Below are 18,540 nucleotides of genomic sequence, written 5' to 3' on the forward strand. Positions count from 1 at the left end.
TATGCATTTGTAAATATTAAATAAAAAGTTACAAATTTTTTTACAAATTTTTAATATACATCAACATGATACATTCTAAGTACCATAAACGCATATTACATTGCCTATAATTGACTGATAAGTACTATAACATATCAAAACATTGCACGAAAATTGCCTTTTTTCACTTATATTTAGTAATAAATGAAAGTATACTTGTGCAGTCTGTACACTGGTACAGTTTGTACACTGTACATCACAATGACTCTGTGCAGAACAGCTTCCTCTTACAGTAATCTGACTGAGTATCACCAACAATGTATTATTGTCATGTTTTATTATATCCATTTAATATAATTCTCTCTCTCTCTCTCTTTGTTTGCATATTACTAGTGAAAAGCCTTTGAAATAATTAAAGGGACTTAGACACGATTTGAGCTGAAAATTTTCAAATTTTACTTTTCCAATTTTAGTATCTAGAATTGTCAATATGGGTATTTTAAATGATTTGCCAAAATTTGAAAGTCAAATATTGAGTAACAAGCAAGATAAAGAGTTCGAAATTCTTTATTATGTAAACAAAGCTCGAGTCTTGTTATTGTTTACATATATGTAATATTGGTATGTGTTTCAATCTAATGTTGCTCTTTTGTTGATAATATTATTCATGCACATTGAATAAGTTAATCTTCTTTGGCAGGAGCCATTATATCAAAGAAATGGTAATTTCTGTACTTTGCATTATTTGTAAACAAATATAAGACTCGAGCTTTGTTTACATAACAATGAATTATTATGTCTGAATCTCTCTTATAACTTGACTTCTAACATTAAATTTTTTGTCAATCATTCAAAATGCACAAGTACACAATTTTAAACATTAAAAATGAAAAATGAAATTTTGATCTAAAATCATGTCTAGGTCTCTTTAAAATGATATAATGATATAATAATTAATACACATAACTATTTGTAAAAGGAATTCTGCACCAAGATTATGCCTACAAGTGTTCCATATAAATAAGTTAATATACAAGTACCAGGTAATGAGGTACAGAATTTACCAATCCTTTTAACAGTACACTAACATTTACTGATAAATAACATGCACAATTCACCATTTTTTTTTAAATATTAGTAAATATACATTCAATAACAGTTGACATGATAATTCAACGCATTACAGGAAGCATCATGTGTTAACAACACTTCAAAACTGTCAACAATAAGTCAAAAATTCAGGATGGTGGCTTTTGTATAATTTCACTGAATCAGAAGCAGCAATACTTGAATATATTGTATCCTATCACATTCACACAACCTTTCACCACCTTTTTTCTTCATTGTTAAGTAAATGTACAGTATTGTATCACAGATTTTTATGATAACACATGCATGTAGCAGTATTCCACAAGCAATTTTCTCATTCACTTCTGCAGTAGATAGTGGTCCACTTTTCTGATCAAAAATGTGTCGTAAATTAATCGTCCCCATCACAGTTTTTCAAACACATTTGAAGGATGACCACAAAGTCAATAGATCTGGAAAATTAGTTTTTTCTGGTGTTGAAATGACTATTAAAAGTGTATTTTTGAAATGGTGGCTGTTTTTGGATTTCAATGACAAGGTATGACATCAGAGGTTTGGAATAGCAGCAGTTTTTTTAAAGCTTTTTGTATGACTAGTAGGACTATGGTAATTCATCTTTTTCTTCATTTCCTCGAACTGATACATTATTTTTTTGATGACTAGATAGTATTACAGTAGTTTGGGAATGGTGTTCATCTTCCTCTTCATCTCCTCCGACTGATCCTCGTCCTCGTCAAGTTCCTTGAAGCCCTCACTGACCTGGGTTCTTCCCATCAACTCCAGCATGGCTTTTGATTCAGGGTCTCGCTGAAGAATGCTTTTCTTTACCTGAATTTGTAGCAGATAAATTGCAACATTTTAGAAAATGTACTGGTAATTCATTCAAAACAACTTCACTATGCTACATACTTAATAGCTCATAATGCACACATTTTGGGAAAGGCATAAACAATTAAAAGTTCTGTATAGTGTTTAAAATAGTAACTTCCTGTTTATTCCAAAATTTGGAAAACATAAGTCTAACTGAATATCTAAAAAATAAACAGTCATTAATATTCCAAAACTTGCTAGACAGAAGTCAATAAATTTACGGTAAAAGGATTCAAGAAATCAAGAAACTAACCGGTAAAACCGTACTTAAATGTATATGTGTGACCTCGGTAAATATATATTCTACACTTACATGATTATGACCTTGATCATAGAAGAACAAATCTTTTTTTTTTTTTTCGTTTGATTTGACCTACTCACATTTTTCTCCTTTTCTTCATCACTATCCTCCTCCTCTTTCTTCTCCGGCCCGAGGCCCCACACCTCAATAATGTCCACCTCAAACTCGGGATCTGCGGAGAGCTGGGGACTGCCGTACGTCGTACACTTAGGCTTGGCTTTACTGTGTCCGTGGTTAAAGCTGCTGTCTATCCACAGCCCAAAATAGTCCATCTGTCCTCCCATACCCTGAGTAAGTGAATAAAGTACCATGTATGGCCTGATTCAACTTGTCTGTCATCCCAAGTACACAATATATAGTCATTTGAGAAATCGTGTAAAAATACAGATAATATAATGTTGAAATTTCATTAAATAAAAATTGGGACACCCATTCATGTTTTATATTTTGTGTGGTCACTGGTCACAAGTACATATTTCATACCAGACCATTCAGAAGAGTTGCCTGCCCTTGATTAAGGTACATGAAGTTCTCATTATACATGGTAGGTGTGTAAATTCCATAGTGAGGATTCAGTGTAAACAGGAAACAGGAGGAAGAGCCTGAGAATTGATAACAATGTTATAATTTATTAGATGATATCGAAAACTTTACAATGTTATAAACTATTAGATGATATCATCAAATTAAACTTTATGTATTAGAAATGCAGTTTCACAGTGTTCTACAACCAGAATATAATCATCAATGTCTTTGGTTTCGTGAAAAAAATTGTGAATACTATTTCTTTAAATGTTAGAATTTCTGCTGAGTTAACCACTTCAAGTCAGCTGTTCCAAATTTTTTCACAGGTCTCGATTTTTCCTATATCTATAATTACAATTCAACTTGGAAATAAAGCTTGAACCTTGTCAAATTCCTGAATACCATAAAAGAACTTTTTTACTTTTAATATTCTGATAAAATAAGACATCATATTAAAGAAATTAACAATAATTTAAAATAGGTGGCTAAAGGAGAGACAAACTTAGAAACTAAATGTCTGTCAACACAAACCTTTGTAAATGCATATCAAAGATTGCATCCATACAAATGTACAAATACTGTAATGTTTATATATATTACCATAGAATTTGGGCCTGCATTCCCAGTTGTCTGCAGCCATGCCTCCAAAGAGGTGCCCCTTCTTGTCCCTGACCACCAGGAGGGTGGGGCCTTTATTTGTGATGTGAGCCACCAGCTGGGAGAAGCTGTCTCCATACACTGAATTACTAAACAGGAATCGCCACTCTGTTTGGTACATGCTGGGCAGATTATAGTTCAGATACAAGACAGAGTTGTAGTCGAGGACACTCAAAACTGCCTCATCACGGTGCCCCTCAAACAACGGGATAGGAACCATGGCAGGGATGTTTTCCATAATCTCATTCATCTGAAATGATAACAAAACATCTTGAGTCTTTCTCAGATAGACAGAGCTGTAGTTGAAATATCCAAGAAGAACTGGATAAATGTCTTACAGAGTGAAACTGGAATAGACTTGAGAACACAGTATCAAAGAGGTTCATCAGGTGAGGAGTTTTAGACATCCATGTCTCTATGTCACTGACAATAACCCTCTCATTCTCTCCACTGGCTGTAAAAAACAAAGCTACATAATAGACCACAAATCTTTTCAATACAGGTACCATCAAGACAACATAAAAATCCTTTTGCATCTGTTTTGACTGCTTCAGACCAATTTACTTTGAAATTCATTGTTGGCTAAACTGTCTACTAGTATTTAATGATACATCCAATAATGATAAAAATAGCAGAACCTCTAGTAATGCTTATTTCTTTGTAGCAGTGAGTTCTGAATATCAAAACAATCTTCTACACACTGTACAAAGATGTATTTAAAAGGACTGAATTTGCCTCTTCTCTCTATCATGATTTACTTCTACCAGTTTCTTAAAAATCATTACTGGTACATAAAAAGCAGACATCTATTGGACTGTATGTTAATTTTATTGTCACTACATAGGGTTTTGTGAGAGAGTTGATGACTTACCTGTGAGTCCCTTTGTAAGGTAGGACACAAAGCGCTGATTTCCCTCGGCCCCACTACTCATGGTATGGATTCCCCTCCAGTGGGGGAGACGAGTCACGTAATGCTTGTACACCTCCAACAGTCCTGTCGTCACCTACATTTATAGTGGAAAATAATCAACATTCACAGGTTATACGAAAATAATATAAACATTCATAGGCAAAAACCAAAAAGCACATTGTATCTCAAAATAAAAACATATTTAATTTGATAAAAGGTTTTGCTGATGAACAAACACTTTCCTCTCCCCTTCTGGCCCAAGGTGGTGTGAGGTTAATTTTACTTTATCGATAAATATTGTACAATGTAAGCTTTTCTAACATATTTATGAGTAGAATACCATCAGATTTCCACTTACTTTTCTAGTACATTTATTTTCAGAATGTTAAGGTACCTCAGAGACATCCTTCATAGTAATATCTGTGGAATTTTTCATTCCACAGAAGATGGTTGCCTTTTCCTCAAAAGTTCCTTTCAATGCATGGGCAGCAAACACATGGAATTGTTCAGGAGTTACTCCATGCTTGTGCTTTTGGTTGCTCTGGTGTGTCGGGATGTGGTTTATGTACTGGAACAGATTCTTGCTCAAATCTGTGCTCAGGGGAGCGAGTCCATCCTATCTCAACAAATTACAGTAATAATTGTTATCATACAACTCATTGTACGATCAATCTGATATATCCTTTCTTGTCATTTTCAGTTGGTCAGTTGTTTAGATACAATAACATAATACATGTATAATCATTCATATCCTTAAGAGCATTGATATTGAATTTAAAACATGATACAGTACAACTAATTTAGTACAAATATGGATATAACAGGATCCCAAATATAGCGAAGTGTTCTGGAGTTCCCAAGAAAATTCTTATCAAATCTTAGCTGAATCTTACGGATTTAATGAACCTAAATATAACAAATTAATTAAAGTTACATTGGTTCCAAGAACTTATGTCAATAGGTTATTGTTCCTCTTGCCAAATTTATTTTTTCTTGTCCCATTCAGATTATCATGATCTTGTCATACAAAATCAAACATTCATATGATTGGTTTAACATTATGAATCAGGGACCTCAGAACTATGGATCAGCTGATCTCAAAGATTCTGATCGTGAAACAGCCTTATCGAGACACCAAATTAACCTTACCTGAAATGACTGTGGAGATTTAAATAACTTGTCAAATTTAGAATGAAGATGCTGAATCTCGGTCTGAGTAAACACCTGCGGCCCGGGGGACCCCTTGCTTTCTGATCCACCCATTTTCCCCCTTTGTAACAGCAGCAGCTTCACGTTGACAATGTTTACGTTTGGAGTATTTGGATTAACGATCCCGATGTAATTAAACAAATAAAAGGAGGATTATTGCAAATTCTACATGCAGCATCTATTTGATATAGACACGGTATAATCTTGCATACAATTATATCGTGTGATTACGAGAAAAAGATATCGTATTACGACACTATTTAAAGAAATGTATTGATATCGTTAAGGATCCCCGACACCCCGTGTGACAGCGCGTCACAACGTGGCGATTTAAGGTAACTCCGTACCTAAACAATCATGGGTTCAAAGTTAAAAACTTAATTTTTTTTAACTTATTGGACTTGAATTTCATAAAAAAATAAATAAAATATATATGTATCCATACTTTTTAAGATGTAAGGTAATAAAAACCAAAGGCTGAAATTATCATCTGAAAATCACACGTTTTTTGTGTTTCAAAATTAAATATTAGTGGATGGATACTTGTTTGTCTATTTAAATTTTATTGCTTACTATGCCAGAAAACTAAAATTAATTTTAAAAAAAAGAAAAAATTGTTTACATTAGAAAAATTATAGCATTTAGATATATCACTTAATGAAAAGTAGAAAAGAGTTATTTCCCTTTGTCATTATTGAATTATGTAGAATATAAGGATGATAAACGTTTATTAAATATCTCCAAGTAAACAATGATTTGAGTTTTTGATGTGCACCTATGATAACATAGAAATTACAAATCTACTTGCAAGAATTTTAATGAATTCATGGTTTATGTAAAATGTATGACGTCACAGGAGGTCCGTTATTTGATACACATTTAAATATTGTCACCGCGTTTCTGCGGGATAGTTCTTTTTTAATAGAATTAATACTATGCTTATTTTTATCAATTAAACGTAAATTTGCATGTAGAAATATGTTTTATGCTTTTTAGAAAATATCACATATTTTTTTGTTTTACTCGTAAATGAAAGGTAGGCCATACTTAGTAGATTGTCGTATTTGGCGCGTTTTTATCGAGACTATAATCTATTCGGAAAATTTCGGAGTTCTTCATTCTTTTCAAAACAATGCATCAGGATCGGTATGCGGGACATACTAAAGACCTAAAATACGAAAGACCTGAATGTCATTAAATTTTATATAAATGATACATTTGAATTTCTATGTGCCGTGTCAAATAAAATGACTATATAATGCGTTAAGTTTTCATTCAATACAATGCAACAAAAAAAAAAAACAAACAAAAAAATGGTTTGAAATACATAATCTCCAAGAGAAAAATGATAAGTTGAACTTTTTATTAGAGTAATGTAAAAATCAATGTGTTCTCCATTACTTCATACTATGGCAATGATCATACAATTTCCGTTAGAAATGCTTACAGTAACGAAATCGATTCTTTATGATAATAGTAAAATGTTAAACTTCAAAACAAGTTGCTGAAAGTATATTAAAATTTACCATACAAATTAGTACAACCAACTCTTATTTTCTTCCTTGTGGTGTGTTTTTATGTAAACAACCAATGATTTATAAAACAATTATATTTTTTGCGGCCCATTTGACGCTTGCGTCAATATGATTTCTTGTCTTTCTCTGTGACGCAATAAGTGTAGCTTTGGTCTGCTAACCCGCAGGTCCCGAGTTCTAGTACTGCAGGATCGGTAAAATTTAAAAAAGTTGATATTTCCCCCCCTAAATTGAAATATTTTTTCGTCATTTCAAATCGAACACGTACTAAAAAGTCGTATCTTTAAGTAATTGAGAAAAATCAGCTTGTATGCGGAGCTTTTCCCAGGTGTGTGGAGACCTTAAAAAGCGAAAGAAATTTTTAGTGGCTTCGCAGGCCTAACCCTAGGTAAAACAAGAGATTCAGGGGCCACATCGCTCACCTGAAAATTTTAAAGGATCCTCTTTTTTACACATGGATACAATTACCATGCTCTGATTAAAAAAAACCCCGAGTTATTTGAAGTTAAAATTTGCCAGTATATGGTTTTTTTTTGTTTTTTTTTTTAACTCTGACGTACATTTGTTGTGTTAAGGATGGACATCGTTACACTTGTTTGGTAGACACGTAGGATTAATCAAGCCCTCCTCCACTTGTCTGTGACTTGGAAGGAGGGTCATATCATTCACGTAATAGAGGAATGCTAAATAAAAGGAGTCCGATCATCAACAGGTTTTAAGGTGTGATGAACAAAACAAGGAAAACAAATGACACCCATAAAACTTAGAATTTATATTCGCACTGACATCAAGTCCTGAGACTGTCCTATTCCGTTCAAAATTAAGAAAACGGTGCTTTGTTTAGTCTTTTGCACATAAAAGAAAAGAGATCATTACGAAACATACAGTGCCAAGATGTATTTAGGACAGAACACTCTCTAGCTATATAACTCAAAAAAAAAGAAACCAAAAAAAAAACCCCTAAAGCGGTATCAGAATAATTGACAGTGCCGTGAGAACTAACAAGCGATGAAGCAAGTATTCAGCACTGGTGGATGCCTGTCAACATCGGCTCATGAAACTTGGCTTGTACTGGTAGAGGCAGGATATCATGGATTTCCTGCATAGATTATATACATGTTCCTTATGGAAGCCCTCCCCAGAGACTCAAATTAGTGTATTAACATGACATTTTTTTTAGATCAACCGAGATATGCTAACAGATGAAAATTAGCAATGTTTCTTTAAGTTTTCAATTTATGAATTTCATATCGATTTTTAAAAGTTACAACTAGTCTATAACCCCAGTATGGAAAGCTTGATCGTAAAGACAATAACATACTACTACAAAAAGAACAATGGTTTGTAAAGCAGCTTTAAGTCACTAATCTTCACTGTAGACCAACTTTTAAAATGATTGATCAAAATTGTGTGTAACCTCTGGCCTTAAATGAATTTTTTTGCGTTACAATGTAAAATTGGAATATTTGAAATTGTTAATTAAATAAAAATATTATTGTACAACCCTTTTGGATATATTACAATCGAGATGCACCCTCCAAAAAACTTTGTAAAATAACTACTAGTAATTGATAATAGAATACGTAAAATATCATTAAAACAAATCACACACCCACATTCCTTTTTTATTCACTTTAGGAATAAAAAAGAAACTGTTGTAATTCAAAAAATAAATAATACTACAGCACAACAAATAATGTCACAAACGATCGAAGTCATACATCATAGTTATTTTAATTCAGATAAATATTTAAAAATATGTAAAAATATTTTCTAAATTTATTTTACGATGTAATAGTATTCACTACAGTCCACATTTTACGAATTGGACAGAAAAGGAACTCAACCCAGGGTTTCCAAATGTACTGAACTGCTGATCAATGACTCCATGAACCTGTCAGCAAGTCTGAGTTTTAGCACCTTGTTTATTGGTTGCACTATCTAGTAACTGGCTACTAGTAACTGGCTACTGGAAGTAAGAAAAGCTAGCTTCTAGAAACTGACTGAGAGATAAAATAAAAGCTGGCTACTAGTAACTAGTTATTTGTGACTGGCAACTATTTTTTAACTATTACATCAATTCATTTCATATAGTATAAATATATGTAATAGTGTTGTTAGTATAATCATTTTTCAGGCCATCCACATTATATTACATTACAATCACTCAAATATATCACTTATTCTTGTCAGCTATAGTGCATTTAATTTTACTTTTATATACATCTAACTCAAGTAGCTGTACGTATAGATTGAAGATATATACTAATTTTATTATTATCAACATTACTTTAGTTCATCCACATGATATTACATTACAGTTACTTATTCTCGTCAGCTACTAGTGCATTTTTGTACAAATATCTCTATGCTTTGTCAATTATAGTTATATATATACTTAAAATTATACTAGATCATCCACATGATATTAAAATACAATTATTCAAATATCTCTCCTAATTACGACAGCTACTAGTACATTTCCTTACGAATATCCCTATTTTTAGACAATTTTCCACAATTAACTTAAGTAGTTGCACAATTAAATTGAAAATATGTTATTGTTTATTATTATAAACATTTTTTCATCCACATGATATTACATTATAATCACTCAGATATCTCACTTCATCCCGTCAGCTACTTGTGCATTTCTTTACAAATATCTCTATTTTTAGACAATTCTGTCTACATAAAGATTGAAGATATCTACTGTTTTTTAAAAATTATCTTTAACATAACATTCTATCAGGTAATTCACATGATCTGACAATACAGTTGCTCAGACATCTCACTTAATCGCATCAAATTGTTTTACTTTTCATTACAAATATTTGTATTTTTGATAATTCTGTAAATTCAGCTCAAGTAGCTGTACCTATAGACTTAAGATATTTACTTATTTTATTGATTGTTTTTTTTTATTCAGGTCTTCTACATTATAATAAAATACAATTGCTCAGATACCTCAATTATTCTCGTCAGCTACTAGTGCATTTCTTTACATATATCTCTATATTTAGACAATTTTGTCGATTTAATTCAAGTAGATGGACATATTAATTGAAGATATCTAGTTTTCTATACATACATGTAACATTCTATTAGGTCATCCGCATGATCTTACAATACAGTTATTCAAATATCTCTCCTAATTACGACAGCTACTAGTACATTTCCTTACAAACATCTCTATTTTTAGACAATTTCCCCCTTATACTTAAGTACTTGTACACATAAATTAAAGATATGTTATATTTTCATTATTATCAACATTCTTCGAGGCCATCCACATGATATTGAAATGCATTTGCTTAAACTTCTCACTTTATCTTGTCAGCTAACATCGCATTTCTTTAGAAAAATTTCTATTTTTACACAATTTTATATATTTGACTCAAATATCGTAAAGAAAACAACCAATTTTATTGTTATATACATTCTTTCATGTCATCTACATTATAATAAAATACAATTGCTCAGATATCTCATTTAATCTCCTCAGCTACTAGTGCATTTCTTTAGAAATGTTTCTAGTTTTAGACAATTTGGTAAAGTCAATCAAGTAGCTGTACTTTAAGATTTGAAGATATCTACTAATTTTATTATTAAGATTTTTGCAGGTCAGACACATGATATCACATTACAATAACTTAGAGATATTTCATTTATTCTCGTCAGCGACTAGTGCATTTCTTTACAAATATATCTAATTTTCGACAATCTGTTTAATTTAATTTAAGTAGATGTACATATAGATCGAAGATATCCACTAATTTTATTATTTTGTACATTTTTACATTCGAAATCTACGCTAATATAAACATTTTTTCATGCCATCCACATATCAAAATGCATTTGCTCAAAACTCTCACTTAATCTTGTCATCTAATAGTGCATTTCATTACAAATACCTATAATTAAATGAACAAAATAGTCTAAAAATAGAGATGCACTAGTAGCTGACCAAATTACGAGAGTTATCCGAGAAATTCTACAAATAGATATCTTCAATCTTTGTGTACAGCTACTTGGGTTAAAACTGACTCTTGTAAAGTAATATCAAGTGAATGTCCGAATAGATTGTTGTTAAAATACCTAGCAGATATCTTTAAACTTAATGTACAGCTCCATGAGTTAAATCTAAAAATTGTCTAAAAAAAGATATTTGTATAAACATGCACCAGCAGCTGACGAGATTAAGTGAGAGGTCTGAGCAATTGTATTGTCAGATCATTTGGGTGACCCAAGAGAATGCAACAAATATTAAAACTGGTAGATATCTACAAATTATTTGTACAGCTACTTGAGTTAAATGGACAAAATTGAGATATTTGTACAGAAATTAAATGCACTAGTAACTGACGAGATTAAGTGAGATATCTGAGCATATTTGTATTGTCAGATCATGTGGATAACATTAAAGAATGTTAAAAATAATAAAACTAGAAGATAAATCCAACCTATATACAGCTATTTGAGTTAAATGTATAAAATTGTATATAAAAAAAGATATCTGTAAAGAAATGCACTATTAGCTGATGAGGTTACGAGATATCTGAGTAATTGCATTCAGATATCATGTGGATGACCTTAAAAAACGTTTACATTAACAATACTAGTAGATATCTTTATACTTTATTAAATAAATTAATGTAATAGTTAAAAAATAGTAGCCAGTTACAAGTCACTAGTTACTTCTACTCAGCTTTAATTTCATCGCATAGCCAGTTACTAGTAACAAGTTTTTCTTATTTCTAGTAGCCAGTTAGTAGTAGCCAGCAACTAGTAGTTAATTTGACCTAACCATTGGTACCATACAATGATAAAGAAAGATGTACTGCCAACTGTAATAGAGGACTTGTGCCAAATTGGAACATTGATAATATTTTTCTTAACATAACCAGGCTGTTTGTTGAACATGTTCATATCCTGAAGCTGTGACTGAAAATATCTTGCCAAAAATTATTTTGTTTTTTCATCTCTCTGATAAAATCATCCTCAAACTTTGACATTTTCATAACAAAATCTTTACCGTTAATTGCCAAATTAATATCCATCCATGGTTTGTGTTTACGAGTTAATAAAGGGGCATGGTAACGATTTTGGTCAAAATTATTTTTCCGAATTTAATGTAATGCTTACAAAATGCTTCAATAAGGCGGTTTTCATAGGCAACCAAAATGTGAGTGTCATTTATTGAGTTCTAAGCGAGTTACAGAGCTTACAGTTCTTCGCTATGTAAACAACGCTTTTGTTTACATTTTGAATGTTGAAGTAAAAATTCAAGTTTTAGACCTAAAATGAATGTATTAAACGTTAGGAACTGTTTCGTTGTGCTTAAAATGAATACGATGATAGACAAATCAGTTTCAAAAAGATTTTTTACTGGTATATTGAACCTAAGAAAACAAAAACAGAACACGACCCTTGTTTACATGACAAAGCCATTGTTAGCCCTGTATCTTGCTTATAACTCTACTGCTGACTCTCAAATTTTATTTGATCATTAGAAATACATTCCTAAGGCATTGTAAAAAAGAAAAACAGAAAAATAGAACTTGACCAAAATCGTGACCATGCACTTTTCAAACAATTTTTTTGAATTGAATTTTATAGATTAAAAGCAAAGGGGACAACTCTTCGATAACAGGAAAAGGTCAATTATTTGGACACATTCCACTCTTACATAATGATACTTTAACATAAAAAGTATGTCCAAGTATACCGAGTTTTAAAGGGGATGTGCGGCTATCTTTTACATTTGAGAAGAAAAATGTTAGTCTTGTCCCATGATCCCCTGCTCTTCGATTGGAGATCATTTCTTGAACTGTCTTGTTTCTGTCCAAATTTTACCAAAACTGTTGTCAAAAGATACAAAAGCAATAAATACGACGCTCAACCTGTTGTTTTGTAATACAATTACGCATTCAAAGGCAAAACAATGCATTTTTAAATCACTTTAAACTGCGCAGATTTGCACGATATTTTTGTCTGTGTCTGTGGAGGTAAATTGAAGTTATATTTTCATTGACAAATATATGTATATTTTTTGTTCAAGGCAATCAATTTTTTGGACCCCTTCCCTACTTTTAAATAGAATTTAGTTTAATTCATATTTATGGAACTAACACAAAACAACTGGAACTGGTATAGAGATGTCCGTCACATTCAGCCCAGATTGTTTTGAATTGACATTTATTTTTATCGATGAAAATATAACATCAATGTGCCTCCATAGACACTTGAGTTCTAAGTATAGTCTGGAATTTTCTTGTTCTAAAAATAGATGTTGTGCCGACTGATAGAATTAGGGTACCCTATTTTTGAGGCAAAGTTTCTACATTAAAGTGCAAAATTCAATCCTTTTCTCAACAAGTGGTTGTAGAGGACACCAATGAACCTCCTTCATATTTTTTCAGATTTTTAAATCTTCAAAATAAGTCAGCAGCTGCGTAGTTCTACAGCTCATCTAAGTGATTAAAATAGCACTATTCTGTTCCTAAATGCATAATTAGGTCACAAAGCAACACGAAAAACCTGATATTATTTTCATCTTTATACAACAGTTTTGGCCAGTTTTGTGGAGACCCAAGCCAGTTCAAGAAATGTTTACATTTTATTTCAGTTCATTCTCAAATGTAGAAGATGGCCGCACACCCCCCCCCCCTATGCCCATACATGTACATATCTGTCATGCATGCCAACTCAGTGAATATGTGCTATTATGGATCGGATACCTTAAAAACAATTTAAAGTCCTCTTTATTACCCGGCGGGTTATTCAATACTCATGTGTTTCAGCCTTTATCTCCCCGAGTCTCGCTCCAGTAAATATCTAACACGAGTATATCAGGGTTGTTGCTAAAACGCGGAAACGGAGAGCGGAACAGAACAGAAAACGAACGATCTGATATACATTGAAGCCTCATTTATCCAGACTATTTCGTTCCCAAGTCCAATCATCCGGATAGGTGAGGCTTCCGGATATCTGAAATGAGTCTTTTTTGTCTTAAATGATAATTCATATGTTTTTATGGGTTTTAATACTGTTTTCTTTGCCTTTCATACTAAATAGCAAAAAATTAAGTTTTTTCTTTGATATTCACATGTCTTAATACAAGGAAACCCTGCTTTATATTATTTTAGTCAGGAAATGATAACTAAACTATAATAATAGCAAAATGCAGCTAAATATATTGTGTCTAAGTGTGAAAAGAGCCTATTTACGTTAGGTTTTTTAACAATCTACATTATTATTGTATATCTGGACACGTCAATTTTCCACCAATGCTCTTTCGATCAATTGAAATGCTTTCCTTACTGTTTTCTTCCTATAATCTGACAAGGCATTCTTGAGACACTTCGTTTAAAATATGTTTTTCGTTCCAGATTTATTAAGTACATTTTTCCTTTGAATGCAGTGAGGCGTGACAAATCCAGTCTAACTAGCAATGTTGGTAATGTTTGAAAGTGATTTGGGAAGTCAGAGTATTGATACCAGCTACTCATGGGGGCTAGCAGGTAGAAAGGTGTGAAACTCAATTAACAGGCGTAATCTTTCTATTGTATTAATCGGAGTAACCTTACATTTTACCGTCCGGTTGAATGAAGCAAAATTTATAGTTAAACCGTGTTTTATGGTTAAAGCAGATCGCCCAGATCCGGAACGCGAAATTCCAGTTTTTCGGGACAAAATAACCTATATAAAAATCTGTTTCCAAATAAAATCGTCCGTTAACCGAAGCGTCCGGGTTTCTGGCGTCCGGATATATGAAGCCCCATTGTAATGTTATTTACTTGATAAAGTCTTAAACAAGCCATACACGATGTTTATATTCAGAAAATGTATGATTTCCTCAAAATTAACTGTGTATGCATTGACCACCAAGCCAAATTACCAAACAATCAAACCAGAAAACGTCTACCGCTTTCTGTTTGCATCATATACAAGTTCAGGCATGTTTTACAATGCAGCCACTTACACCCCTGCGAATGTGTTCGAAATGTTTTCTTTATCGTTGCTAAGTATGTAATAAATCCAGAGGTGCTCGAATGAAAGTTCACGAGACTTACCGAGATTTGTTCAGTTCCTGTGAAATTTCGAGCGGAAGTATAAGTGTTCGGATAATATTCTCAAAATACGTATAAGTACTGGGCGTTTTTCATATAATAGCCTTCTTGGATTTATGTTAAAACATGAAAACCTTCAAAGATGTATGTCTTATTTCACAATCTAGCGGTTATTTATATTAAACGATAATATTCAGAACAGAGTTATCGTTCGTGTTCAACCACGTGTAGAGTGGTTGAAAATATAAACATTGGGTTGCTTAATAAAATCATAGCCATACTTGTGGTGTGCAATACCATGTTTTTAGAAAAATAATGAGTGTCTTTTTTGCATAAAAACTTAGTATATCGAGCCATTTTCAAGGAACATTCTGCGTAAAATAGTAAAGTCTGTTTCACTAATGATGCTTTTACTAGGTCAGGCGCGGATCGAAAAATTAATCCTCAGGGGGGATCTCTGCAAGCATGTTAATTGTTGCAACAGCAGACAAAAACTATTTTTTGTATTGTCGCATTTATTTCTAGAACACATTTTATCAACCAATTAATAAATATAAAGTTAAAAATCAATAAACCTCTAGATTTTATAGACTACAAGTACCTAGATTCTATGAAATAGACTATAAACACGAGACATGATTTTTACTGCGAAACTGAAAGGGTAAAATTAAATCACGTGGTCTAAAATTTAAATGACAATAACATTCGCAGGGGTGACTTAGGCAAAAGTAACAAACGTACCTTTCGAAGCAATAGTGGACAAAAGTACTGTGTTATTAAAAAAACTTAAAGATTTAGATAACGATTGTACAAGATAGAAAAAAGACAACATGATATTGATTTAAATTTAATGATGTTATTTTCGATTTTAAAATGATATCTAAAATAGCAGGAAATAGTATAGGTTAGCAAACAGTTAATGCAGCAAAACTTCGTAATGGACGTCGTTCGTCAGACTCGTTTTCATCACGAATATCTAATTTACAAGTACTCTTAAAAAATTCCTAAGTAAGATACTCTGAAAAACTAATTATTTAATACGGATGAAAAGATTAAATCATACTCGAAAGATTTAGAATTTAAAATATCTCCCAGTTAGTTTCGACCTTTTCAATAACACATCAAACGCCATAACCAAATGCGCTACACTGTAAATTCAGCAATATCATAGAAAAATATTGTAAAAAAAAATATATAACCATTTGTTTTACATTATATAACAATGGATGTACATTTCATTTTTTACGTTTCATACTTTAGCATAAAAAATAATGAAATATAATAGTTGACGTTGACATTAATTCTCAATCCTATTTTTATCATGTGATATAGGAATTAATTAAATCAGCAGATATATACATAACAAAACATAATAATCAATGCAACATAATCTTCTAAAAATCAATTAGGCAGAGGTTCAGATAATAATACAGTGGCCATATTAACTTTACAAAATTACCAACGTATCTGTCTTCTTTTTTTGTACCAGTTAATGAACATACATATGTATATGTAGATTGTGTTGAATTAAGCAAGGGTTTAAAAACATTAAAACAGTTTTGATCAAGCCTTACCGCTAATACAATGTTTAACTGCAGAGTCTAGAATCTTCATCGCGCTTATTTACTGCAACCCATCTCGATCGCAGGTATCCTGAAGAACTTGACATTTACACCTGGTTTCTGTCTCCTATTACATGAAAATGTAAAGCAATGGACTGGCATGTTGATCATTCATAAAATGTGTTTTGCGAAGACTGTCATGTCTATTTCCCTTCATAGTACTTTCTGCTCCGGTTTTCGTTCCGTTTTTCGTTCCGCGTTTTAACAACACCCTATCATTTCGGCCATTTTTTGATCAGCTGTGTATCGATTTTCTTCTCGCTTTTCACAGGTCGAGTACACTACCTTATATGGATAGCATTATTTAACACGTGACAGAATTTTTGTCAAACAGATTCTCCAATCCAGTGAATGAGTTGCAATGCATGACGGTCTACAACGTGTGTACGATTCAACAGACGCACGTGGTTTTTGTCTGTTTTATTCACAATATTTAATTGCTTGCCGGAATGTTTGTACATCTTGATTTTTACTTTAGAAGGTAAAAAAGGAAAGATTACGTACCATTAACTTTGTTCCATGCTCACATTGAAAAATACTGTTGTTTTATTTGATCAATTGTTGCTTCAAAAATGATCAGTATCAAACGACTGACAAACATACGCATACAAGTACATACAGGTTTTGATAAGAAAAAGCTGCACAGTTGTGTATTGGTGACTTTTTCATTGTGCACTAGAAATAAATACAGGTAACCGTACATTTTTAACATACGTGAATAGCCACGGTAGTAGAAATGCACAAATATACAAACGCAGAAGCGCAAGCTGTGCAGCATATACTATTTTGTCCGTTAAGCATTCTGATGAATGTCCCTGAAGAAAATATCAACGCGCATTCTAATAATGTTGTCTTAAATATGGGATATCACGTGAAAAAACGGTACTCGCTGCTTCATATTCTAGAGGACGTACCTCTCTTTTGAACGTTGACAATGGGGTATTTAAATAGGTTGATATAAGTGCTCATATGCAATATTTTTTAAATGTGAGCATAGAAATTGAAGTTCAGACATAATTGTCCATATTAATTTCATAAATTCTGAAAAATCATTCAAAATGAGTTTCCAAAGAACAATTAAAAATGGTATATATTTTCAATACGCTTTGTATACACTGAAACTTGTAGTAGCCCACAATGCCTTGCAACTCATTCACCTGATTGGTTTGTCGATAAAAGTAAACAGATGGCTAATTTAGTATGCAGATTTATGCCGACGTCACAAAATATAGTGGTCTCGACCTGTTTCAGAACAATCGTTGAATTTCTTCAAAGTAAACAACTATATTTCAAAGTTTCGATATTTATTGATATGTCGGACCAAATTGGCAGCGTTTACTATATTCTTCTTGCCGATAAAATAGGAAAGAAGAAAGAGAGGGGAATCGTACGGACGACATCTGAATACGTAGAAGTGTTACCTGGAACTCTATTGTTTCTAACGGAAGAACGATTTGATAAACAGACGTACATTCTGTGGTGGATATTAGGGACTTTAGACCAAGAAAATATTGAAATCGAGTGTCAACCGATGGATACTAGACAACTGAGCAAGTCGGAGTTTGCCCTTCTTCAACCTATTCCCGATTGTGAAGAACGTCTGTCCATTTTGCAAGATCAGTTATGGCTTAAAGAGGGGGCAGAACTCCAAATTTATGACCATGTGACGGTAGCCGTAAAGGGACAACCTTATTTGAAGGGGATAATTAAATACAAAGGAGAATTACCCGGAGTGAAGGGGATTCAATTCGGAATAGAACTACTGGGGGTA

General features: G+C 32.4%; 2 protein-coding genes across 3 annotated transcripts in view; one reads left to right on the forward strand and one right to left on the reverse strand.

The window, feature by feature from the left end:
• Positions 1–115: 115 nt before the first annotated feature.
• Positions 116–17,004, reverse strand: LOC105321099 (MTOR-associated protein MEAK7). Of its 2 annotated transcripts, none has more exons than XM_066078186.1 (8): positions 16,722–17,004; positions 4,726–4,947; positions 4,293–4,425; positions 3,760–3,875; positions 3,365–3,671; positions 2,723–2,841; positions 2,320–2,526; positions 116–1,896 (listed from the first exon to the last, which is right to left on the reverse strand). In XM_066078186.1, the coding sequence occupies exons 2-8, from the start codon at positions 4,765–4,767 to the stop codon at positions 1,738–1,740; spliced, it is 1,083 nt and encodes a 360-aa protein (XP_065934258.1). In that variant the 5' UTR covers positions 4,768–4,947; positions 16,722–17,004; the 3' UTR covers positions 116–1,737. The 2 variants fall into 2 exon arrangements, with proteins under 2 accessions (XP_065934258.1, XP_011417593.3); XM_011419291.4 differs by lacking the exon at positions 16,722–17,004 and adding an exon at positions 5,481–5,870.
• Positions 17,005–17,051: 47 nt separating this feature from the next.
• The window catches only part of LOC105321128 (uncharacterized), a 33,829-nt gene continuing 32,340 nt past the window's right edge, over positions 17,052–18,540 (forward strand). The window contains exon 1 of the mRNA XM_034481018.2: positions 17,052–18,537. Within this exon, the coding sequence (XP_034336909.2) occupies positions 17,956–18,537 (582 nt within the window). The 5' untranslated portion in view covers positions 17,052–17,955. The remainder of the gene's footprint in view (positions 18,538–18,540) is intronic.

Source organism: Magallana gigas, chromosome 3, assembly GCF_963853765.1.
Source record: "Magallana gigas chromosome 3, xbMagGiga1.1, whole genome shotgun sequence".
NCBI classification, from domain to species: Eukaryota; Metazoa; Mollusca; class Bivalvia; order Ostreida; family Ostreidae; genus Magallana; species Magallana gigas.

Bases quoted from the DNA above. Each gene is read 5' to 3' on its own strand.
- LOC105321099 (XM_011419291.4), bottom strand. From the start codon at position 5,594: ATGGGTGGATCAGAAAGCAAGGGGTCCCCCGGGCCGCAGGTGTTTACT. The intron at 3,876-4,292 runs GTAAGTCATCAA...TGTTTTTTACAG, and splicing joins CCTTACAAAGGGACTCACAG to CCAGTGGAGAGAATGAGAGG. The intron at 2,842-3,364 runs GTAATATATATA...ATCAATTCTCAG, and splicing joins ATGCAGGCCCAAATTCTATG to GCTCTTCCTCCTGTTTCCTG.